This window comes from Euleptes europaea, chromosome 6 (assembly GCF_029931775.1).
Source record: "Euleptes europaea isolate rEulEur1 chromosome 6, rEulEur1.hap1, whole genome shotgun sequence".
In the NCBI taxonomy this organism is placed as follows: Eukaryota; Metazoa; Chordata; class Lepidosauria; order Squamata; family Sphaerodactylidae; genus Euleptes; species Euleptes europaea.
Window position 1 is genome coordinate 27365956 of NC_079317.1, and position 26535 is coordinate 27392490.

Consider the following 26535-nt stretch of genomic DNA (forward strand, 5'->3'; position numbering starts at 1 on the left):
ATTTGCCTATTCATGTAGTTGCAGTGTTAAATGGATCTCGAAGCCGTCTCTCACAGCTTCTGAAGTTTCTTGTGTCCTAACATCCCAGACTGTTTTGAACTTGGTGGCCATATGTTCCCAGTGCTAGATCCTACATCCGGGCTTTTAGATTGTGCATACTGTGGGGCCACTCGTAGAAATGATGAGGTTACATAAAGTGACTATTTAAGAATTTGTTAGCCTTCCTGTACTGATTTCTAAAAAATATACCCTGCTTTTCTCTCCAAAGCAGCTTACAACTTTGTTCCCCCCCCCTCCGTTATCCTCCCAGAAACAATCCTTGAAGTAGGTTAGGGGGGGAGGGGGGGGAGGGGGAGGGAGAGGGTATGTTACTGTTGGAGCTCATCTTCCTCCCGGCTGCCTATGACACAGGAGGAAGTGATATATCTTTTAGAACAGTCCCACCACTGCTGGGGCTCATCTTTCTTCCATTTGTGGTCACCGTTGGAAGAGGCAACAGGTCTACCTTTATCTCCCTGGCCCTTGCCATTGCCACCCAGGTCTGAGCCAGGCCCCACAACGCTGTTTGCTCCCTAGGGGCTCATCTTCCCTGTTTGACATGTGGTGGAGGGGCTATGGCTCAGTGGAAGACCTTCTGCTTTGCATGCAGAAGGTCCCAGGTTCAGTCCCTGGCATCTTCAGTTAAAAGAACCAGGCAGTAGGTAATGCAGAAGTCTGACCCTAGAGAACCGCTGCCAGTCTGAGTGGACTGTACTTGACCAAGGGTCCGGTTCAGTATAAGTCAACTTCATGTGTGATGTACCTCACCTGCTTGGGCAAGTACCTTGAGCCAGCCCTGAGCTGAACTGACAGTGTGTTGCTTTTAACCTAGTAGCATTTGGTGTCTGATAGCTCAGTGACAACGTTGAGTGCGAGATATGGAGCTCCAAGCCTCTGGTCCATTTTATTGTGCTGCCTGACTTTACTTGCTAAGAATGATAATCTCGTATGCTGAGAAAGACCTGCCAAGAATGTTGTTTGTCAATGAGCTCTAACCAATGAATAGAAATAGCTTGTTTATGTAACAACATTCTTTCATATTTTTTATTTAGTTCTGTCTGGAACTTTAATAGCACTCATTGAATAAATACTTGTTTTAATTGTTCTTTTACATTTTAGGAAGTGTAAAATATCTTGGTGTTTGCTGACTTAACTGGAATTTTTCTATAATCCTATTTCTAGATGGAATTCCCCCCCTTCTTTTAGTTTCTGCAGTTCTTACTCAGACTGAGAGAGCAGTCTGTTAAACAAGGAATTTGCATGCACATGTTAGCAGTACAATGGGTAGTCTGTGCAGGGGGAAAGATAAGTTGCAATGCTGTCTATATCTAGGCTCACACAACAGGTAACAATGCAAAGATCAGCAGAATGCTATGCAACTTCACTTAATAGCACAATTCTAAGCAGAGTTACGCCTTTTAAATCTGTTGAAGTCAATAGGCATAGAAAGAGTTATAGTTATAGATGTAACTCTGTTTAGGATTGCTCTGGAAATCCATTATATTTCCCCGCATTTTCTCAATGTATTAAACCGGAGCAAAGACCAGCCAAAGCAGGTAGACTTTATGAATTGTGCTCAGGCCTGGATTTGGGCAAATTGCTGTGGAAGGAGTTCTGTAACTAGGGATCGTTAAAATTAAAGCTATTTTCATATTTGATAATGACACTGACGTGGCAAAGAACGGGTGTTCTAGCATGCGTTTATGAACCAATGCTAAGTTATATGGTGTTGCATTGGCCATCTGTTGAATCCAACCTTCTTCTTTTTTAAGCGCATAAGAGCATGTGATGATAAAAATGCTTTTGGCTTGGCATTCAGTATCCACAAGTACTCCCCAGATATCTGGATAGGAGAGAAGAGCTCTAAGGATAAACAGCATAACGCCAAGTCTAGTTTTATCCCAATACCTCAAGTTTGGAAAAATAAGCCTGCCATCCATTGTACCCTGCGCAACTAAGGTTGCCAACCTCCAGGTACTAGCTGGAGATCTCCCACTATTACAACTGATCTCCAGCCGATAATCAGTTCCCCTGGAGAAAATGGCTGCTTTGGCAATTGGACTGTATGACACTGAAGTCCCTTCCCTTCCCTCCCCAAACCCCACCCTCCTCAGGCTCTGCCCTCAACATTTCCTGGCAACCCTATGTGCAACCGTGTTAGGCTGCAGAGTGTGACGAGCAGTATCTTCAGTAAGAGGGAAGCAAAGGGAAAGTTATTCTGAGTGACTGCGAATATATTTAATATGGTAGCCCCCACAGGTGGGAAGAAAAGCTTGGAATCCCTTTATACACAATGATAGTCCCCTAGGTAAGCCAATCATAGGATTGACGTATCCTCTTGCGCTTCTCTGTTGTTTCGTAGCATAAGTACTTTCTCTTTAGAGAAGAGCCCTCAGGAAGCTTTCAATCAAGAGAGCTTTGCATAGATTATGAATGTTTTGTTACTCATAATTCAAATTATTATCCTTCATTGTTACCACACGATTGTTAAAATGTCTGATTGTTATAAATACTTAATCCTTGCCTTTGTTCTTATTTTTTTAAGCTGATTTTGGCGATTATGACCAGTATGAATCACAAGAGTTTCTACAGAGATTTGCCTTGTTTCCTGTGGTAAGAATTGTTCCATTTATTTCCCATACTGATTTTAAAGTGGTTACTAAAGGGAAGGGGAAACTGTCTGGAGTCTATTGCTATTAAACAAAAAAAAAAAAAACTTGGCATGTCTATTATGCTGTTTGTATCTTATATATTAATATGGATGGTTTTAATCACTAGACTACTAGAGATGTGATGGTCCAGGGAAAAAAACAGAAAAATGAGGGGAGGGGTTCTGAGGACCTTCTAATTTTTAAAATGACAAAATTGGGAAATTTTGGAGGAGCAGTGGGGGGAAAAGTCAATGATTAGTGAAAGGCTTGTTAAGACCAGGGTTTATTAACTCAGTATGTATAAGACTGAAGTCTGAGGATTTCCCCCCCTGAATTTTTATCATGAAAACTGATGGGAACACTAAAAAAAAAAAAAAAAAAAAAAAAATCTTTTCAAATAAGTAAAATGCTTTCTTAAGACAAGGTTTTACTCATAGTGAAAATGTCTAAGGTCTTTTTTTCCAGTTTTCCCTTTTCTGTCACAAATATTGGAAAATTTGGGTGTGCTCTGAAAAAACTCCATGAAGTTCTTTTGGAATGAGAGGAATGTTCTAAGATAGAATTGGGTGAAACAATTTGCTGCTCTCTCACTTCAGTATTGATTTTATTTGCAATTTTACTTCAGTCACCTATACTTCTAAATTCCATGTTTATTTATTTTTTATTTAATTCATTTATATCCCGTCTTTCTCCCCAGTGGGGACTCAAAGTGGCATACATCATTCTCCTCTCATTATTTTATCCTTGCAACACCCCTGAGAGTGTGTGACTGGCCCAAGGTCACCCAGCGAGCTTCCATGGCATGATATACAATTTATACTCTTTTTTTTAAACGACGCTTTTATGTTGTTAAATTAACAGAATAGTTTTAGGCTTGACAGGGAAATAAGTGCTGCACATATTTAAAACTTCCCCCCACGTTTCTTGTTTTGCTTAATTCTTTCAGGGAGAAAATGTGTTTTTCTCCCCCATGGCTTCAAAATTTCCAGGACTTTTACATCTCTATAGACTACTATAGTGTATCTGTTTCTCAAGTGTGGGCAGCTCAGCGGATATCTAAATCTGCGGATCAGGCCCACACTGAGAGACCCTCAGGTTTGCAGAAAAGCCCTAAAAGTTACTCTCCTAGGAGAGTTGCCACTGCTGCTTTGGGAGGAGAGAAACGGGTGGTGGGGAGAGCCACCACTGCCGCTGTGGTAGTGGGGGAGGAAGAGAGGCCGGGTGGTCAGGAGAGTGATGGAGGCCAGAAAGAGAGAGTGATGGTATGGAGGGGCAAAAAGAGAGTGAAAGTGACAGGCATGGGGGAGAGAGATAGAAAAGGGGTGGTGGGAAGGAGAGAGAGTGAAAGAAGTAAGAGGAGGAAGGAAAGGTGGGGGAATGTGATAGCCATTCCTGAAATTTCTTGCAGGTTCCCACTTGTGTATTCTACTAGCCAAGTCGGTCAAATCTGAGGACACTTAACATCCGGTGACTGGAGCAGTGAGCAGGCAAGACAGATCTTTCTAAAAATCTAGAAAAAAACACCCATCTGGCACCTCACAATTGGGCCACCATTTTCCTAGTTAGAAGATGCCAGGGAGGGGTGAGGAAAAGCTGAAGGCAAAGGGGCAGACAAATATAGGTTGGCTGTTGGTTGGGAAGTAGAGAAGGAAGCAGGAGAAGAGGAGAGGCTATGGGGGCTTTCAGGAAAGAGAAAGAAGAAATAGTGGAGGAGGGGGAGATGAGACGTCTCCCACAATTTCTTGCAGGTTCTCACTTGTTCATTAATAATTTGCTTGTTTTCCACCTCAGAAAGGGTTTTTGAATTTTTATTCTGTCTCATCACAAGGGCTCATTATGGCATTACTATCAAAATCAAAACCTACAAATACAGGGGGGAAATGTAAATGCCCCACCTAAAGCTGTGTCCTCTGTTTCCTGTTCCACTTATTGGGGGGCCCAAATTTGGTTGCTAAGTAGCAGCCCAAATTTGTCAGTGTTGTAGTGCTTCTGAGTGCTAAAGTTTAACAATTTGTCAAGCAGCAAGGGTTCTCAAACAGCAAAACACCCTGTGAGGTTTCTGCCGTATATGCTCAACGTCATTCAGTTCTGATGCAAAAAGGTCAAGTTATGGCAGGGCAGGGCAGGTGTGTCAAACAGTAATGACAAAAATACTGTAGCAAAGCCACACCAGAAGTATAAACACAGTACAAAGTACGTGGCTGTAAGGCAAAAACCAATTACATCATTTATTTAAACAAATTGACACCAATAAACAAGTAGGTACATAACCAAAGTTATTACTGGTTTTACAGAAGTCAAACCTCCTCCTCCATTCTTTAGTCATTCTTTGAGATGAAGTCCTTTCACAGATGAACTGTTGGCAAGACATGAAGGTCCTTTTCCATTCCGTAATTTTCTCAAAGATAAATTCTTGGCAATGACCAATTAAGCCCTTGATCTTACTTCAGAGTAAACAGATAAATGACGTACTGCAGCTCTCTCCCTGTTTCAAAGTAGTTCCTCAGAATAACTCTTGCTTATCCATAATAGAATTCCTTAGTGTATTATCAACCGTCGAATAAAACAGTCCCTATACAGTGCCATCCTAAGCAGAGTTGCAACATTCTAAGCCCATTGACTCCAGTGGACTTAGAAGTGTGTAACTCTGCTTAGGATGGCACAGATAGTGAATAGCAGGCACTGGTGGTCTTGGCTGCAGGTTGTCTGTGCTTTCACATAAATTATTCTTGGTCCCTCACAAATTGGCTTGCTTTCTGACTAGCGCCGCTAGGGAGACATTTCCAAGCAGCTGGACCTTACCCTTTTTTTAGAAAGCCAAAAAAGGTAAAAAATGTCCTCTTCCTTTTGAGTAAATATGGTGCAGTGTTCACTCAGTTAAGAAGTTGTGTACAAACGGTTCTCTGACAATTCTGCCCTGCCCTCTGCAGCTTGAATTAGTTTAATTAGGGGTGCAGTTTATTATTATTTATTCTACTGCATTAATTTGACTTATGTTTATGTATATATCCCACCTTTCCCCCCGGTGGGGTCCCAAAGCAGCTTACGCCATTCTTCTCTTCTCCTTTTAAATTAAAGTTTAGAATACTGCATATATTTGGAAGTAATCTTGGGTTCTTTCTTCCCCCCGCCCCTTTTTTTCTTTAGGGTTGGTTGCAAGATGAAAAAATTCTGGAAGAAGCAACCCAGAAAGTGGCCTTACTCCATCAGAAGTACAGGTAAAGGTTCTTCCTTTCTGACACTGCTTCAGGACTGAATGTTGCTAAGTGAACATTGATATGTTGATGCTGGTTCCTCATCCAATAAAGAATTGGATTGAGACAAAGTTGAAATAAACGTAACCGGTTCTATTCTCTCCCTCCCCTCTTTAACCATGACACCTGGCTCTTCAGCATTGAAATTAATCATGGTTAAGGCCTAACCAAATTTCTCAGAACTGGAAACCACTCCAACTGTTTTTTTCAGACCGTGGTTCAAGGGAAGCCATGGTTTGCTTTAACCACTGTTAGTATTGGTTCCAACCAACTGCATAACCATGGTAAGGTAGGGAGCACATGGTCAAGAGACTTGAACCTGATTGTTTTGCCATGGTTTCAGGGATCCATTCTTTCTGTTGGCATTGGCCCCATGTCAGAAGACAGCAAGCACTTGGTGGGGGGGATACCAGACATTTATTCATTGGAGAAATTGGCCAGGGAAGAACTGTGCAGATAAATGACATCTTGGCTCCTTACAATCCTTGGGCGCTATCCTGCGGCAGTCACATCTGTATTTTGCTTGGAGAAGAATCACATTTTTGCAGCTACAGTAACATTCTTTGGGCATGGTGGGAAACATACAAAAAAAAGTGGACCTCCATGGCTAAATATGCTGCCTCATCTGCCCCAAGAAACTAGCTATTTAATCAATTTTGTTGTTGTTTTTGAAGAGGTCTCATGCCTCCTGATGCAGAGATGTTATATATGCAAGAGGTTGAGAGAATGGAAGGTTATGGTGAAGAGAGCTATCCTGCAAAGGTAAGATTAATTTGCGGAAAATAATTGCAATGACTTTGTAAATTCAGAAGTGTGCTCATAATTAAAAAAAAAATTATACTAAGCCAACACAAACTTAAGGCATTTTGGCTTGTTGTTTACAGCTGTTAGATGTTTGAATATTTCTATAGGCATCACTGAACTTCTAAGATACACATGTGTAGGCAGAAAATAGAGACTTGTGGGCAGGGGTTAGGATCTATATTAAATAGAGATCTCGACTCTTGCAAGTATTACTGTTTTAAATGTCTTACCTTTTTTGCCTAAAAGAGAGACTCAAGCTGGGCTACAGTTCAATAAAACCAAAACATGAACACATGAAGCTGCCTTATACTGAATCAGACCCTTGGTCCATCAAAGTCAGTATAGTCTACTCAGACAATGTTTTTTTTATTATTATTATTCATATATTTTTGTTTTTGTTTTTATTGTTCTTTTTTCTTTTTTTGTATGTTTTACTATATAAAATCAATAATTTTTTTAAAAAAAGACAATATAATGGGGAAATAGGGTTCTGTAGCCAGAACCGGATAAGAACTGCTGTGCCCTATACCAGCACCTGTAATAGATAACCCAAGCACAATCATTCCAGTGTTCAATCGTGGGGGCGGGGGCGGGGGGATTAAAAATGTGCCTGAAAGTTGCCTTCCCAATGTCAAATGTGGAAGAAAATAATGACACCTTGGGACGAAATTGGAGATTGTTCATTAGGTGATATAGATTCTGCCTAGCATCATTGCAGCCAGGTGAATTTCTAGCCCTGTTGTTTGTTTATATCATTTTATTTTAAAACATTTTAAAGCACCCAATTTAGGATTCCCAAGGTGGCAACAATAAAAACATTAAAACAAGATTAAAAACACATAAAAATACACAAGAACAATTGAAAACAAAACAGAACACACAATAAATAAACACATGTATGTGAGGACGAGTCAGTGAGATTTGGTGAGGGAACACCAGACAAAACAAAACAAAGATCTTGACCAGCAGATGGAAGACAATAATAAAAGGAAACAGAGGAATCTCCCTGGGGAGGGAATTCCATAATTTTGGTGTCAGGATTGAGAAAAAGGGTTGCCAGGTCCCTCTTCGCTACTGTCGGGAGATTTTGGGGGTGGAGCCTGACGAGGGCAGAGTTTGGGGAGGGGAGGGACTTCAATGCCATAGAGTCCAATGGCCCTTATGCCATTAAAGGTTATTTGAATTTGAATTTGAGTCCAATGACCAAAGCGGCCATTTTCTCCAGGTGAACTGATCTCTATCGGCTGGAGATCAGTTGTAAGAGCAGGAGATCTCCAGCTATTACCTGGAGGTTGGCAGTCCTATAGAGAAGGCCCTTTCTTGATTGCCACCCATTTAGCCTCAGATGGTGGAGGTACCCAAAGCAGGGCTTCCAAAGATGACTGTAGTTGTCTGGTAGGTCCTTGTATATGTGCAGTAGGGTGAAGAGAGTTTACTGGGGTTGGAAACAAAAGTATGACTATTCAAGTATATAGAAACTACTGTGAGCTTGCAGTGCTGAAATTGTTGTCCTCCTGAAGGGGAACCAACTCAAGGATTGTCATTATTTCTCGCCATTATCCAGGACAGCCAAGGAAGTGATATATTCATTGGAGCGTGTCTCGATGGAATCTTTGTGAAGCACAAAAATGGCCGCCCTCCTGTCATATTTAGGTGTGTTTAATTCCCACGTATCGTGGTACGTTTCAACTGATGTTTTCTTGTTTGTGCTCTCAAGATCCTGATGTTGATTCAACTGAGGTAAAATTTTATTTCTCCATCAGAAATGAGTATAAACTGAGGGGAACTTTCCGGTAAACAAAGGATTGGGGTGAATAGTGCCAGAGGTCGGTCACAAAGGTTGGTCACAATCAGAGCAGAATGCAGTCGGCAAGGTGTGTTCATGTAAGGAATGTCTGGGGTATATTTGTAGCATTTCATTGTTGAATTGGAGAGTGTAGGGCTTCATATTAATGTGAAGCTGTTTTTGCCCCGTTGACTTGAAATGTGCACTACCAGTTGTTATCTTTGTGTGGTGGATTATGGCTTAAATGCCTTTGTCCGTTAACTGCAGGTGTCTAATCTGGTTGGTTGAACTCTTTTGACTCCCTGTGTGTGCAAAAGAAACCACACAGATTATTAGGTACATAAAGAGGAAATAATGCAGAGCAGTTAAGAGTTTTTGCAAATCTACAGTGAATTGTATGGCAAATTCATATTCCTCCTTAGGTCCATGTAATTACAATTCAAGGCGTAGCTGTCTCACTGTCCTTTCCCCTCTGTAGGTGGCACGACATTGCTAATATGTCCCACAACAAGTCCTTTTTTGCACTAGAGCTGGCAAACAAAGAAGAGACGATCCAGTTCCAAACTGTAAGTGAGTGAGTCTTTCCTTTTCTGCATTTTAAAGTAAATATGTTGCAAGGGAAAAATCAGAATTTACACTGTGTTCAGATTTTATATCTGGAAAGTAATTTTTTTTACATGCTTCCCTTTAAATTAGATAAGATTTATTTTATTTATTTATTATTTAATTTATATTTTGCTCCTCCTAGACCAAAGTCGGGCTCAGGGCAGCTTACATCAATATCAATATAATCACAACAATATACAATTCTGCTTGCAAACATAATAATATCTATAAATTATTATTAAAACCTCCGATAAAATCCATAATTTATATATTCCCAATCTAAGGCGCCAGTTAAAATCATATATAAACCCTCAATCAGGTGAAAGAAGCTGGGTGGGCAAGATGGACCTGGCTGAATTATACCAAAAGCAGGAACATAGTTTATAAGACCATATTTTATGGCCTCCTTGAAACCAGGAATAAATATTTCCATCCACTTGGTCTGGAGGTTTATTTTCCATGTCTTCTGGTGCATCAGCCATAATGCTGTACAACCCAGGTATGTACTCATTTACATTTCCCTTGGAATAATGCGTCTTCTAGAGATTTTTGTTTGTTTATTCTGGGTACTTGTTCCCATTAGCTGGTCCATATAGCTGCGTATGTGCAAGTTTGGCATGATGAGCACAAATACGATTATTACTCCTTTGGAATAGGATTATATGCGGGACGCTGTCTGCTCCATTGGTCTTCAGGACCTGATGTGTGCTGAATGAGCGCCATTTTGTTCTATGTTGTGTTTTATATATTTATGAACCTATTGGTATTTTTTAGAATTTTAATCTAGGTGTAAATGTATTTTTATGGTTTTAAATTTTTTATATGTTATTAAATTCTGTTGTTACCACTCCACGCCTGGCCTTGGCCGGGGATTTAGGGTGGAATAGAAATTGAACAAACAAACAAGCTAAAATAGGATATGGACGCTTATGTGGGCTGGCCTTGTGAGCTGAAATGCCACAGCTGGCACAAGCAAGAGTGCCTGGCACTTCCTTGATAGATCCATTGGTGTCGCTCTGGCATTTAATCAGGCCATGTTTCCTGTCTGCCTCTGAAGGTGGTAGTTCTGACCACTCCATTGCTCTGTAGATTCAAGCAGAAATGACCTCTGAGGCTTGAAGGCACCCTTACTCTGGCAATGTGAAATAAAATTTCAGGATTTGGACTTGACTTGTGCCTGATTTGTCAGAGAAGCTGGCCTTTATTGGGAATAAATGTCCACCATTTGTTAGTTTTCAAAGATAGGACGGTTTTGTCTTTTGCAGATTTAATATTGCATAGAGTAACCTGGATGTGCAATAATCGCTGCTCATGTGCTCAGTTCAGACAACCTTTACTCTGAGGAGAGCCTGTGTGCAATGGGAGTAACCAGATCTTGCTGGATGTTCATATGTGAATAAATCCTTAGCATACGTGCCTAAAATCTCATGTGCCTAGACACAAACAAAGCATGCAACTGGTTCTCCTACATGTAGCTTGTGCACCAGCTGTTCAGTTTGGCCCTCTGCGCAGTAGATTTTACGCATGCAGGCACTATGCAAACATTACATCTGTGTACGGATGGCTAGCAGTCTAGGAGGCAGGGCAGGCACTCCCGATGGGATGGGGGTAGTCTAGGGTTGCCAACCTCCAGGTACTAGCTGGAGATTTGCTGCTATTACAACTGATCTCCAGACGATAGAGATCAGCTCAACTGGAGAAAATGGCCGCTTTGGCAATTAGACTCTTATAGCATTGAAGTCCCTCCCCTCCCCTCCCCAAACCCCACCCTCCTCAGGCTGTGCCTCAAAAACCTCCCGCCGGTGGCAAAGAGGGAGCTGGCAACTCTAGGGTAGTCGGTGGTGCTCTTCCCCACAGGTGTAGCCTCTACTTTACATAAGAGCCCTGCTGGATCAGACCGATCGGTCCAACTAGATCAGTATCCTGTTTCCCAAAGTAGCCAACCAAATTGGATCGAAGGCTTGCAAAGGCCAAAGCTTTGCCTATTGCTGACTCCCCCCACCATGTAAACACTAGCATTCAGAAGTGTACTGGCCCTTTTATTAGTACTTCATGCCTAACAGTTTTTGGTTAACCTCTTCTCCAGGAGTTTGTTGAATCTCCTTTTAAAGGCATCTAAACTGGTGGCTATGACCATATCCTGCGACAGCAAGTTAATTGTGCATTATGTGTTTTTTAAAAAATCGTTTTAGGAGAGGCAGATAATGTTCTCTGTTTCAGCTTTCCCCAGACTGGGCATAATTTTGTTAATCTCTATTGTGTCTCTTCTCTTTTCCCCAGCATCTTTATTTTTTCTAAACTGAAAAGCTCCAAAAGCTCTTTAGCTTTTCTCCCTAGGGAAGTTCTTCCAGCCCCTTTGGTTGCTCTTTTTTTGCACTTTTTCCGAATCTGCAATATTTTTTTTTTTGAGAAGGAGACTGAGCACTGTTCCGAATCCAACTACATAGTAAATCAATATCTTCTCTGCTACTGAGCCACAGTCTTTCCTCTGCAAGGAGGTCGCTCAAACTGGGCCAGCAACTTGGCCTTGAAAATCAACTCAGGAATGGAAAGAAGACATGGCTCGATGGGAGAGCATCCGCTCTGTGTGCAGAAGGTCCCAGGTTCAGTCCCTGACACCTTCAGTTAAAAGAGGATCAGGTACTAAGTGATGTGAAAGTCCTCTCCCTGAGATGCCTGGAGAGCTGCTTGCTAGTCAAGAGTAGATGGTACTTACCTTGATAGGATTATGGTCTGACTCAGTTCCATGTATTCAGCCAGTAGGAAAGTAATTTAAACCTATGTGGATAAGGATCTATGCACGCATATAGTCTTATATGCATCTCTTTTGTTTGATAGGAAGACATGGAAACAGCAAAATATGTGTGGCGGATGTGTGTGGCCAGGCACAAATTTTATAGACTAAATAAGTGTAGCCTGTAAGTATTAGTCTTCTCTCGCCGTATTAATTCTAAACAGTGTTATATTCTGTAATTGACTGTTGGAGGAGGTCACCCAAATAATTAGGTTTCCTTTTTCTTCTTGAGTGCTTATTCCTGAGACTGCAGGTAATTTAAATGTTCAAAACAGAAGCCACAGAACTCTTCCTTCTGCTGCTGAAACTGAAAATAAGACTGTTGCAACTATGAACTTCCAAAATATTTAGATTTCTGAATATATCTTTGGACTGAATTGGTAAATGGAGGGGAAAAATGTCTGCAGTGGTTTTCTTTCTGAATTGGCAGCTCATAGCCCCTCATTTCTCAGCATCATCATTTGGGTAGCTTTTTCTCCAACCGCAAGGAGACCCGAAACTTCACACTGACTCACGTCTCAAGCCCTGCATTTTCAGCAGTAGTGCCCACTGGAATGTACTTTTGAGAAAACAAAACCAGGGGCTTGTGAGGAATTACAGGAGTTGGAGGACATCTGGAAATCCCCCACCCATTTCTCCCTTTCAAGCTTTCTGTTAACACACATGAGCTTGAGATAGTTAATTTTTCCTTCCTTCCCTTTTCCCCCCTTTGTCGAACTCTCAGCTGTCTCAACATTCTGTCCCTCTGGGGCATATTTAGTACTCATCAGGACATTTTTCAAAGTTTCTTTCTTCTTTTGGTTAATTTTCAAAATCATGTTTTTCTGCATGTCCAGAGAGTCCCCGAGTAGACCCCTGCTTCGTCTGCAGGTGGCCCTGTTGTCTGGCTTTTGACTGTTTAGCAGGCGCCATATCTTTTAAATGTTGTGTCTTTTGTATTTTAACATTTTTTGTGTGTATGTGTTTTATGTTTTATATATATTGTTTGTATTGGTGATGTGTAACAGCTCTGAGGCCTTCTTTGCAGGGGGAGAACGGCATATAAATAAATGACTGTTGTTGTTATTATTTTATCATCCATAGAGTCCACCCAGGTTACTACTTAATATAGTGATATTTCAAATGTTATTGTAAAGTCTCTGATTTAGAATTGCCACATCAACAGGCTGACATTGGTGCAGAAACTGTTGCTGTGAGTTTAGCTGTCTTTTGCAACTCCTGTGAGCAAGTGTGGCTCCGGTGCTTTTTATTTGATATAAGAGTTTGATTTCTTTTTAGAAAATATTATTTGCAGCTCTCAACTTGAAAAATAGATTTGGCAGGGCAGAGCTCATGTTACTTGCTTCCGTTTCACTTACCTTCAGCAAATTATAACATTGTACTGAACTCGCACATACGGTCATAATTCTGTGTTGCTTGCTTTGAAAAATAAGCATGAGGTAGATGTGATTAATTCTTCTCTATATTAAAAAAAAAAAACGCTTCCTGCACATAGACAACCAACACAACAGGCAAAGAACTGGTTCAAACCCTATCCCTCTAACGAACTACACATACACACACACACGTGTGTGTAACAGATGATTTTGTTGTTGTTATCTGCCCTGAGCCTGGCCTTGGCTGGGGAGGGCAGGCTAGAAATTTAAACGAATAAAACAAAAAATAGGGGTTTTTAAAGTGACTTTTAAACACATAATCTGAAAGAGGTGTAGTCTGTTCTGCCAAATTTTTCCACCTTTTCTTCTGCATGTATAAATCCAGCCTCAACCTCACTTACATTACACAAACGTGTGCATGTTATATGGTTGCAAAAATTATTGGCACTAGCTTGTCCGCGATTCCTATTTTAAAACAGCCAGTAGTTCATCAGTTTGTCCAAGACACATTGCTTAGCCCTCATGAGTCTGTCATAACAATGAAGCAGTCAGGGAACTTCATGAAAACTTGGATGAATGATATACCATACAATATGTGAGAGATGGGGAAGAAGCCAGGGGTCCTGAACACTATCGCTGGGTGTAAGATTCATGGGGAGGGCTCACTGCTTGTTGACAGAGCATTTTCTTTGCAGGTAGAAGGTCTTCTACCTCAGCATCTCCAGTTTTTTAAAAAGGATCAGGAAGTAGGTGATGCGAAGGACCTCTACCTGAGACCCTGGAGAGCTGCTGCCAGTGAGGTAGATAATACTGGCTTTGAGAGTCCGATGGTCTGACTCAGTATAAGACAGGTTCATGTCATGCCTATGTCATGCAGTGCTTCCTTTGTGGGAAGCAGGTGTTGTTACCATATTATGGTATTCCTTCTATGAATGTGGTTGTTAGCATTGATAACCACATTGGTCAATCTCTGTCCCTTGCACTTTCCAATATTAAAAGACACCGGCAGTTTGCTTTGCAGAAGAACAAAACAGAAGTTCCATGGCTCCTTGAAGACTAACAATATTTATTCCAGCGTGAACTTTTGTGAGCTGGAGCTCACTTCTTCATATGCAGTTGAAAGAAAAAAACCATTTCCTTCATGTTTATTTATATGTTTATACAAGAAAATTTGTAAAAGAAGAAATGTGTAAAAGAACAGACTCTAGTTACACCTTGTTAATTTCACTTCCCTCCCCCTCTGATTTTGCATGCTCACTGTGGTACTAAGTGGCTTCTAGTGAATATGTTGCATGTATTGCTTTGTGATAGTCTGCTTCACCTTGCACAAAAATGGTGAAACTACTGAGCCAGCCCATCAACACACATACACATGCGGATGCTCACACACACACATACTCTTATACTGAAACCGGGCTTAGAATTCCTGAGATTTGGAGGAAATATGGATAGTTTTATCTCCTGGTTTCTTTAATGCAGCAGCCCAAATAGCCCAGTTTTCCTAGAGCTCATCAGAGCTTGGGAGCTAAACAGGGTCAGTCACAGCCAGTATTTGGGTGGGAGACTACCAAGGAAGGCTAGGGCTGCTATGCAGAAGAAGGTCATGGGACACCACCTCTGCTCACCTCTTGCCTTAAGCGCCCCATGGTTGAGGTCACTATGAGCTTGTCGCAACTTGACAGCACATGCTCTCTTCTTTAATGCATGTTGTTCTTTTTCTCTCACACTGTAAGGACTAGAAACTTGATAGCAGGGATTCTTTGCATGCCTGCTGGCTCGTGCAGGTTGCCTCCCAAGTCCTCCTGTCGTACACTAACAGAATCCTTCCCCTGTAGAAGTAGGGAGATGAGGAGAAAGCTGTTCTGAAGCCCATTTGATGACCTCTTGAGAGATCTCCTCTGTGGATAACAAACATCCTCTCTTTGGAATGGACTATTTCATTGTAGTCTTTTTGTCTGCATGTACCTTGTCTTTAGAGACTCCCCAGACTCTCCGCCTGAGGAAGGCTCTCAGAAATCTTTCCTCATTCTTTCCTTTCCACGCTTTCCAATCCTTTCTCGTCCTTCTCTACCCAAAGGGTGAGCTAGAAACAAAAATTATTTTTCCATCCTCTTTGCATGCGATGTATTTGTGCGGCTCCTGTGTTTGCTTGCAATGGGACAGCTTTACCCTGATGCAACACTGTTGTTCCACTGGACAGGGGCATCCATTCCCTGCCTTCCTCTCCCCGTGACCTTTAAAAAACATGAGTGGGTCAGAGAGCCATTTTCTTTAATTTTGGGTTTCAGGAGCAAAAACAATCTACAGCTGCAATTGGCTGGTGATGTTACTAGAGGAATGTGTGAAGTAGAAATGAGGCAAATAATGTTTGCTAGTGAAGAGACAATGTGTCTAAGAGGACCAATTTGTGTGCCCAAAAATGTTCTGTGGAGTTGCTCATTTAAAGGATCCTATTGTATCCACACTCCCGTTTGCATGCAATGGTTTCCACCAGCACAGTTTCCCTCTGGGCCATAGTATTTATTTAGATATTTATACCGCAGTTTTCTCCCCAGTGGGGACTCAAATAACATCATTCTCCCCTCCTCCATTTTATCATCACAATAACCACCCTGCAAGGTAGGCGTAGGCTAATTGAGGGAGAGTCCTCATGCCTGGCCGATCTGTTGCCTTTTTATCCTGCCCCTTCTCCAAGGAGTTCAAAGTGGAATACATGCCTCTCCTTCCTCCACCCACATTACAATGTGACCTTAATGCATCATATGTCACCATCAGGACTATTTACTTAAAGTGGGGGGCATATGCAAACGTTCAAGGCCCCACCCGCTTTCACCAACATGCCCTACACACTGTGAAACACAGTGATGTGTGACAGTGTTCATTGAGCTAAAAGGAAAGCTCAATTGCCCCTGGTCTGTACATCTAGCAAGTGGGAAGGAGAAAACTTCTTCAGAGTGTGCTTGGGTGGGGTGGGGATTCATCGACGATAATCACATATTTGATTGTCTGGTGAGACATCTAGACAGGTTCCTTTATAAATACAGCTACTGGATAAATAATAACTCTTGAGGAAGATTCGGCTGATGAGGAAACAAAATGTGGGGATTTCACTTCTGCGATTCAGACCCTTTCCCCTCTGGATTCCTAATAGGAATGCAACCCACGCAAGATAAGCCGCTGTGCCCTGTCTTGCTGAACTGCTGATGAAGGAGGAATGTTAAAGTAATGGGCTTTTTCTTGCATCTGCTTTTATCTTCTCTGTCAGTTGTGAAAGATTATATCTACCTTACATGTACACATCTCATGTGCATGAGATAACACGGTGGGAAGTGAGCATTGGGGATATCGAGTGCTGTAAGATTTCTGACTTCTCTCTCAGTGGTTGCTGAAATCTGCTTTTATCAAGCTTTTTTTTTTTTTCTTTGTAGACAAACTCAGACGGTGACAGTGAATCCAGTTAGGAGACGATCCTCTTCCAGGATATCTCTGGTAAGGTTTTCAGTTTTAAGCTATTTTTAATTTGTTTTTGGTAAATTAAGAGTATTAATAAGAATAAGGAAGTGATATTTCCTAAAAGATAACCATTTTGGTGTAGTTTGCCAGTAACGCTATTTCAGTAGCAAAATCTCTTTTGAGGCTGTTTCAATGACTTTCATGAACCAAGCAGAAAGTTTGGTCTCCAACCATTCCTTACCAAGGACCGATGATCCGTCCTTTCCCAAGCAGAATACTGAAAGGAATACCAAATAAATGTTATTTCCATTTGTCGGCCAATGAATATCTTCCCTTCAATTTTTAACAGAGGAGCTTGTTTACTATCACCTTTTCGATTTGGTTTTATCAGTGGGTGAGAATTTGTATGTTCATGTTACCAACCATTTGGATCTGGACTAATAAACTGCCCCAAAACAAAATGGTTGTATACTTGTTTCTTTTCTGGAATAGTGGTAGTAGTAGTCAACTAAAGTGTTCAAATAAATAAATGCGAAAGGTTAAAAGAAGCCACTGAAACCTCAACGCCCTAGATGTATACATTTAATTTATGTTCCACTCTTAATATGTGGAAGCGGTTTACCACCCTAGTCTCCCTTGTTTTAACAAAACATTTGTCCAGGCTACTCAAAAAGAAGAAGTGGTTGAGTGTCAATCTGCCCTCATTCACCAGATTCCTGTCTCTCCTGCCCAATCTGGATTCAGTTCCCAAAATCTGGTTCATGGAACCAGAATTGAACAAAGGGTGTGGAAGGATTGTGGCACAGTGGTTTTAAGGATCACAAGGGAACACAATGTGGGATTGGTGATGGCTGCCAGTCATTGGTATTTCATATTTTTGTAGATGAGGATAAGAATTAGCAGGAATCGTCGATTTTTACTGAGCTCTATTTACAGCATTAGGGTTTCTGGTACATTTCCTGAGATTATTTCTTACACTTCAAAGCTTCCTCGTGGCCCTAATGCTGTAAATAGAGCTCAGTAAAAATCGACAATTCCTGCTAATTCTTACCCTTATCTACAAAAATATGAAATACCAATGACTGGCAGCAGTCATGGGGCTGATTGATTAGGGAAGCAGCAAACGGGGGGTTGTTTCCCTTATCTAAATCCCTGCCCAAAACAAGATAGATCCTCCTTGCTCTTTCATTAGATTCCACATGTGACCAGTGCCCACCCCTCTCATGCCAGTCCTCCACTTGTAAAAACGGAATATTACTTAGAAGGATTCTGTACTGTTCAGACAAGCAAAACAAAGACTTTAAAGCACTTCAGCTTATTGAGTTCTATCTAAATTCTTATAAATGTCCCCATTTACATTAAAAATGCCAGGTTCAGTTCCGGGTGCTTCCAGTTAAAATGATTTCAAGTAGCATGTGTTGAAGAAAACCATTTTTTGCCTAAGGCCATGGAGAGCTGCTTATCATAGTGTGTAATCCTGAGCAGGGCTGACTGATTTTCTGACTTGAGTGTTAGTTTGATACATGAGAGAGCTCTCGTGTTCGGTCCAATGGAGCTCTTGATAGTCTAGCAGATTTTTAGAACAACTGAATCTATTAGATAATCTAATATTTACATCTCTGAATCAACTCACTGCAAATATTGCAAATCTGGTGATTGGTAGATGATGCAGCCTGTTCCCTGCTAAGAGATTTTGGCTGATCAGGATTTGACCGTAGGTGCTTGACAAAATATCCTGAATCAGCAGTTTTCTTGCTGGCTTAGGGGTTCTGTTTCTCAGATGTGGGTACATATCTGACAAAGAGTGGTTTGACTCTAAAAAGCTTATACCCCCAAAATCTTGTTGATCTGTAAGGTGCTACTGGCCTGGAATCTAGCTCTTCTACTGCCGACCAACACTGCTACCCTCTGAAACTGTGTATGTATGTATGTATGTTGATCTGAGCTTCTCAAGGGAACATTGAGGGTCATCCCATTAATTTATTTTAAGATAACCAGTTGGTATAGCTGCTCCTTTTTTCTTTTAAAAGCTCAGATCTGCCTTATTGAAATGAATGGGGTAAGAGGGAGCGTTTTCAATAGCTCTGTATGCACATCTCATTTCTTTTCAGCAGCCTAAACCACAGCCTTATATGATGCCGCCACCGCCTCAGTTACATTACAATGGACACTACACAGAACCATATACGTCTTCCCAAGGTAAAAGGTTTGATGTGCTCAGGAAATATAAATACTTTGCACTGCCAGTGTATTTTGTAAAGGAGCTTTGGTGGTGGTGGTGGTGGTGGTGGGAAATTACATTCTCTAGTAGGAAGAGCACCCTTATCTGGATGGCCCAGGCAAGCCCAATCTCATGAGATTTCAGAAGCTAAGCAGGCCCTGGTTAGAACTCGGATGGGAGGCCACCTGTGAATACTAGGGGCGCTATGCAGAGGCAGGCAATGCAAACCACCTCTGTTTGTCTTTTGTGTTGGCAACCTTGTGGAATCACCATAGGCTGGTTTTAACTTGATGGTGCTTTTCATCACCCCCTGAAGGAAGAGCAGAGAGTGATTTGAGGACAATGTATTCTATCAGGTTGATAATGCTAAGCGGGTCTCCACTTGGCTGGTGTCTGAATCAGAGACTGAACTCAGGAGATCCACATATGATGGTGTGAATGTCCTTAATGGAGTGCATTGGTATGCATCAGATGTAATAACAAACCATCATTCACTGTTACATGAATAAGCCTAGAGAAATCATGCATTCTGCGTTCCTTCTCCCTCTCTCTTCCATTTGTGCATGGTAATGTAATAAAGGACTTTTGCTTTTAGTGGCAAACCACAAACTATTTTTCACCCTCATCCTTGGAAACCAGAATCCCAAAGACTGTTTTAATTTGGTCTGGAATCTTGAATTGCAGGGAACAGCAAACCATACATGTTGTGTTCAGACACAACATCAAACTGGTTTTCCACAATCTCACATGAGCAGAGAATTCCCCTCCACAGGCTGATTCATGTAATGACAAGCAGTGGTTTATCGTTAGGGCTGCAGTATGTAAGTAAAATAAGGCTAGTAAAGATTAAAGGCTGGTTCAACCGTTCTTTTTTAAAAAAAATAAAAATTCCTCAGCCATTGTGCCAAGTGGTAACTGCAAGCCTGCTGCCTAGGCACAGAGAGGTGGTTCACTGTATGCAAGGAAGAAGATACTGGGGTGGATCTAACTATCCTCAAGGACTCTTCCTACAACTTAAGTGGCTGTTCCTCCAATGAAAGAGCTAGTTAAGTTGGAAGAAGACTCCTTAAGTTGGAGAAGGACTTTAAACTTGGAAAGGTGGGCTATAAATATTTAAATAAATAAACTTTGCTCAGTGAAATGGTAGGATACACCCCTCTACTGGGTAACCACAGCCTAAAGGGGTAGTCCCCTGTGCTAGCACCAGGTCATTACTGACCCATGGGGTGACGTCACATCACGACATGTACTAGGCAGACTATGTTTATGAAGCAGTTTGCCATTGCCTTCCCCAGTCGTCTACACTTTACCCCCAGCAAGCTGGGTACTCATTTTACTGATCTTGGAAGGATAGAAGGCCGAGTTAACCTTGAGCCGGCTACCTGAAACCGACTTCCGTTGGGATTGAACTCAGGTCGTGAGCAGAGCTTTTGACTGCAGAACTGCAAATAGCAAATACCCCAAGGCAAATGGCACACTGACATTGCTATCCTACGGGCACTTCCCTGGGGGAAAGACCCATTGAGTGGACCTGAGTAAGATACTGAAAAGACCTGCACCGGATTGCTGTCTACAAGTGTTTTCAAATCCTTGGAGAAGTTGTCAAATATTTAGTCGTTAGCATAGAAAGAGAGGTGGTGCTCTTACTAACACACAAACACACTGGGTGAGGCAGGAGATGAACATTTTTAGTAACAGTTATTAACTTTGTCTTTGGTGTTTCTGTGTGTTGCTATAAATGGATGCTGACTAATTTCTTCCAGATAATCTCTATGGGAATACTCAGAATGGCTATTACTGCCACTCTCAGACCAGCCTGGATAGAGCCCCTCATGATTACAATGGCAGGATCCGCAACGGCAGCGTCTACAGTGCCCACAGCACCAGCTCTTTGAATAACCCCCAGCACTACATGCAGCCGTCGCCAATGTCCTCCAACCCGAGCATTACCGGCAGCGACGTCTTGAGACCCGATTATGTCCCGTCACACCGGCACAGTGCCCTCATACCACCTTCTTATCGGCCTACTCCAGATTACGAAACTGTGATGAAGCAGCTTAACCGAGGGATGATGCACTCAGACAAGCAGAGTCATTCAATGAGGAATCTAAACATTGGCAATTCGTATGCTTACAGTAGGCCTGACGCCTTGGTGTACAGCCAGCCTGAAATCCGAGAACATGCGAATTTCACCTCGCCTCACTCTGGCCACTACCCGTTTAACCTGAATTATAGTTTCCACAGTCAGTCCCCTTACCCCTATCCTGCTGAAAGGCGGCTGGTGGTCGGAGCAGTGAGTGTTCCAGAGCTGACAAATGTTCAGTTGCAAGCCCAGGATTATCCTGCGCCGAACATCATGAAGACTCAAGTGTACCGTCCTCCCCCTCCTTATCCTTACCCGAGACCTGCTAATAGCACTCCGGACCTGTCCCGGCACCTCTACATCAGCAGCAGCAATCCAGATCTCATCACCCGCCGGGTCCATCACTCGGTCCAGACGTTTCAGGAGGACAGCCTGCCGGTTGCGCATTCCCTCCAGGAGGTGAGCGAGCCCTTGACGTCAGCCCGGCACGCGCAGTTGCAGAAGAGGAACAGTATTGAGATAGCTGGGCTGGCCCACAGCTTCGAAGCCATGAGGGTTAAAGAGAGGACAATGTCAGCATCCGCGGCGGACGGAGCCCCTCCCAAGGTTGTTCCGGCTCAGCCCGTTGTCTTCCTGGAGAGGACAAAACAAGAGGAAAATGAGCGGGAAGAAAATGTCAACTACGGGCATAAGAAGTCTCTTTCGGACGCCACAATGTTGATTCACAGCAGTGAAGAAGAGGAGGAGTTTGAAGAGGAAAACAAGCCCCCGGCAACTTTCTCCCCTCTCATCAATGGCAAACCCCAGCTTCCCTCTGTCCTGGGATGTTACCCTCCCGAATCCTTGCTGAACTATCCCTACACTTCTGTTGTTCCACCTGCTGGTCCTTTGCACATCCTTGAACCTAAGCTGCACATCACTGAGACGAAGGCAAAAGAGGGGAACCCTGCTCCTATCATGGCTGACACCCAGGTGCACAGGAGAGGTGACGGACTGTTGACCCCGTCTGTGTCCGAGTCTGACTTAACAACGTGTACAAGATACAGAGTGCGAAAGGATTCGGTCAAGAAGAGACCTGTGTCGGAACTTCTTTCGGGGAAGAAGAATATAGTGGAAGGTCTGCCTCCTTTAGGGGTAAGTTTTCCTGCTGAAACACCCGCTTGCATTACATCAGTCCCTCAGCTCATTTAGCCTGGTATTGTCTACTCTGACGTAGGATTTCAAGCAAAGGTATTTCCTGGTCCTGCTACTCAAGATTTGTTTTTAACTTGGACATGTATGTGACTGAACAAAGAATGTAAATAATGGGTTGGACAAGTTATAGAGATGTGGTTCTTTGGCGTGCCACCTGTTACTCTTATGGGCACTGTGCCCTCCACTTTGGCACTTACCCCATGTTCCAGGAAAGGAAGCAATGTCATTAGCCTGTAGGGATTTTTGGTTGGCAGGTGGTTCCCACCTTGAAACAGCCACCATTGAAGGGACAGGAGGACAGGTAAGCTGCAGGGTGGAAATCAGGGATGGAGGTAAAGGGCCTGTCCTCTCTAACAGCCCCCACACTTCTCTGCAGTCCTCAGCACTCTCGTCCGAGCACTGGGGCAGCTGTCAGGAGGAGAGCAAGCTGACCGCAGAGAAGGGAGAGTAAAAACCACCGCCGCCACAACAGCCATCTGGGAAAAGACCAAGCTGGCCACGGGGGTGGCGCTGGTTTCACTCTCTTTCCTCCATGGCCAGCTTGCTCTCCTCCAGCCACCTTGGCAGTGTCACTCTCTTACCTGATCTACTTGGCGGTGTTTGGGGAGGCGACATGCAGGGCAAACAACACTCATCTGGCTCTTTTGGTTGGTGGCAATTGCAAATGTGGCTCTACGCAAACCACGAAGTGAATACCATTGGGTTAGATCCAAACCAAGTTTTCTGCAGATGAAAAAAAGAAGTGTGTGTTTAACCGTTGCAATCCTAGAGAGATGAAGCTCACAGTTTTGCTAGTAGTTTGAATGACCACATATCCTACTGGATTGAGAGAGATGTGCCAACAAAATTGTCCTGATTTCCGGCAACTGAATATTTCACTGTATTTGACCAGTTGCACACAGGGCTGTGTGCTGTTGAGATTCTATGGGAGTGCAAATGAGACACAGAATGTGTAGAATTTGGAGACTCAGCATTCATCCAACAGGAGGGTCTGTGGCTCAGTGGTAAAGTATCTGCTTGGCATTCAGAAGGTCCCAGGTTCAATCCCCAGAATTTCCAGTTAAAGGGACTGGGCAAGCAGGTGATGTGAAAGACCTCTGTCTGAGACCCTGGAGAGCTGCTGTTGGTCAGAGTACGCAATACTGACTTTGATGGACCAAGGGTCTGATTCAGTATAAGGCAGCTTCATATGTTCATATGTTATGGTGGCTAGCATGCCAGACTAGGGGTTTGGGAGACCCAGGTTCAAGTCCCCACTCTGCCATGGAAGCTTGCTAGGGCCAGGTGTGTTGGGCCAGGTTTGTTGTTGTGAGATAAAATGGAAGAGAGGAGAACTTTGTAAGCCACTGTGTGTCCCCATTGGGGAGCAAAGCAGGGTATAAATGAAGTCAACAGACTACAGAATTGCTTTGCCTGCCTAACAAATCTAAACTTTCCATTTTTTATAAAAAGTTTCTAGCTCTCATGATGATGTATGGGCAGTGCTTGATAGATGTGAGAAACCTGCTGAAGGAGATTTCCATAGGCAGATCACAGAATAAATTCAAAAAGGACTCTGAAAATATACATGCAGCTATCATCAACTTATCAGAAAATATAGCAATATAGGACATCGAATGAACAATGCAGTAGGACTAGGAGTACAAAATTGGATGACAATGCTAGCAACTATGTGGACATACAGCATAAGATATACAATAACCAATGCAAATGAACCATACAATAGAACTTGGAATGCAAAACTGAACGCCAACACCAATGCAACAGGACTAGGAATATAAATTAAATGACAGGGTGAACAGCAAATTGCACAGGCTAGCAGAGTTCGAGCCCTGTAGAATGTGGGATTATGGCAATGTAGTATCCCCTCCCTACTACCATATGAAGGTGCTCTTCTGGACCGTTCTGTCTGACAAACTACTAATTTCATTACAAGAATGCCCTTCTGAACTTTTCTGTTTTGCACATTTTGCAGAATGTTGGTACAGTGGGAGCCTTCCTGACCTCCTTTGGCAGGCCGTTCCACAAGATGGGAGCCACCACAGAGAACGTACATGAGCAGGAGATAGAACCAAATATATTCTGATAGCTCTTTCGATATGTGATGCATTCCAAAGATTCCACAATTTTATAAATGAACAAGTTGTTCAGTGGTCAGATAGCAGGGTTTGAGTGCCTCCCCATCTCCGCATAGTTTCTTCCCTCGTACCCATGACTACTAGAAATTAGAATAAATTGTGCAAAATAGTAAACTTTGTAGGAAGACTTATTTTGCACAAGCTGTTCTGGATCCACAAGTGTGCCCAACCCTGATAGTAGTAAAATGTATATTTCCAACTTAATATTTTTAAAATCTCTTTGGTAAAGCCAGCATTGATGTAGTGATTAGAGTGTTGAGCTAGGATCTGAGAGACCCGGGTTCAAAATCCCCACTCTGCTGTGGAAGTAGGGCAACCAGGTTTCCTACTATATTGGGAGACCTCCCTCCCTGGGCCCATGTTTCCCACTACCACTTAACAGGGTAGCAGGGAAAAGTGAGGGAGGGGGATTTGCTGTCAGTCCAACACTGCGTCACTTCTAGCATGAACCAGATGCAACAACATCATGCAGCTTGACACTCTGAGATTCACCCCAAACTCTATGGTTAAATAACAGAGTTTGTGGTGAATCCTAGACTGTTGTGCCAATACAATGACATCACTTCTGGGGCGCACCCAAAGTAACGTTGTGCCATTGGACAAATGGCGATCCCAACTGCCTTCAGTCGCCTGCCAGTTGTCAACACTGCACTAGCAACCATAGGAGGAAGCTTTCTGGGTGATCTTGGGCCAGTTGCACATATTTAGCCTAACCTACATATAGGGTTGCTAGGCAGTGCCTGGCAACCAGCGGGAAGGTTGAGGGACAGTGTTGCAGGAATTTTTGTTTTAATGCAGCCTTGTGTACTTACGGGACGTTCTTACCAGAAGTGACAAAGGGTAGCTCTGGGGATCACCAGAAACTCTATGGTAAAAAATAAGGTTCCTAGAGCTACCTTTTATCGATTCCCATAAGAATGTATGAAGAAGTCCTCAGCAAAACGGCTACATCCTATTGCCAAGATTTGTCTCCACAAATCGCTTTGTGACACACCACGTATGCCGTCTTGAGTTCTTTGGTGGACGGGCAGGATAACAATGTAATAAGTCATGAAAACAAAAGCGAACTCCAAGCAATTTGGGTGCAGGTTTTGGCCTACCTGCCCTATATTTGGGCTATTAATTGTAGTTGTTTAGAGTCCTTTGTCTCAAATTCTTTTCCACAAAGGTCTGCTTGTCATTCCTGGGAAGTTTCAAAAAGCTCGGAAGTGGAATGAAGACATACCAGGTGGAAAGAACGTTGCTTTGCTGCCGCCGTCTGTATAAAGTTATTAGCTGAGAGAGAGAATGAGCAGGCTGCACTCTTCGTTTCCTCTTCGCAGAAGAATGGCTGGAGGGGCGATCCTCCTCAGCCGCAGTTCTTCTCTGGCCTGCATCTATCATGTACGACCTAGTCCTGTCAACTGCGAATTCATAAGTGCGTCTTGTTTCAGCAGGTCATGAAAAAGAACAGAGCTGAAGCCAAAAAAATGGGACCTTTGAAGTTAGCTGCTCTAAACGGGCTGACGTTGTCTCGGCTGCCGCTGCCGGATCAAGTAAAGGAGGAACCTGCCAGGGCCACAAACGACGAACGGGTGGGTTTGAGCTTTCCTCGAGGTGCCCATTGTTCAAACGTTCTTTTCTGTTTTCATGATGGCATAATCCAGGTTGCCGTTTTATCTGAGTAGCAGCATCGGTGTTTGGGCGCAGCTCTGATGTGTGTAAGAGAAGTGTCAAACCCCTGCTTTTTATTTTTGCTGTATTTGTGTAGTTTTTTTAAAATTCCTGTTAGTGCTGCGTTGGATAATCGGTTGAATCCAAAGGCACCCCTGTGCAAGCCGTCATGGAGACTTGCTCAGAGGGAATTTCCATAGGGGTTTCCATGTTAGTCTGTTGCAGTCTGTTGCAGCCAGATGAAACAGAAGTCCAGCGGCACCTTCAATACTAACAAGATTTATCCCTGCATATGTTTTTGTGAGTCAGCGCTCACTTCCTCAGATGCATGACTCACACAAAAGTTTATGCTGGAATGAATTTTGTTAGTCTTTCAGGTGCCACTGGATTCCTGTTAAATTTTGTTGAGAGGTGTGATAAAAATTCGTTAAATAAATGTGGGGTGTTTTCCCCTTCCATCCTTTCTCCAAGGAAATCAGGATG

General features: G+C 42.8%; 1 protein-coding gene across 2 annotated transcripts in view; it reads left to right on the forward strand.

Moving 5' to 3' along the window:
• The window catches only part of PTPN21 (protein tyrosine phosphatase non-receptor type 21), a 59097-nt gene that overhangs the window by 25252 nt on the left and 7310 nt on the right, over positions 1 to 26535 (forward strand). The window contains exons 4-14 of one of the 2 annotated variants that reach the window (XM_056851639.1): positions 2585 to 2652; positions 5838 to 5908; positions 6619 to 6706; positions 8313 to 8401; positions 9013 to 9100; positions 11979 to 12058; positions 15287 to 15388; positions 16739 to 16799; positions 18875 to 18962; positions 20748 to 22201; positions 25836 to 25973. In XM_056851639.1, coding sequence (XP_056707617.1) covers positions 2585 to 2652; positions 5838 to 5908; positions 6619 to 6706; positions 8313 to 8401; positions 9013 to 9100; positions 11979 to 12058; positions 15287 to 15388; positions 16739 to 16799; positions 18875 to 18962; positions 20748 to 22201; positions 25836 to 25973 — 2327 coding nt within the window. The remainder of the gene's footprint in view (positions 1 to 2584; positions 2653 to 5837; positions 5909 to 6618; positions 6707 to 8312; positions 8402 to 9012; positions 9101 to 11978; positions 12059 to 15286; positions 15389 to 16738; positions 16800 to 18874; positions 18963 to 20747; positions 22202 to 25835; positions 25974 to 26535) is intronic. The other variant, XM_056851641.1, reaches the window with a different exon arrangement.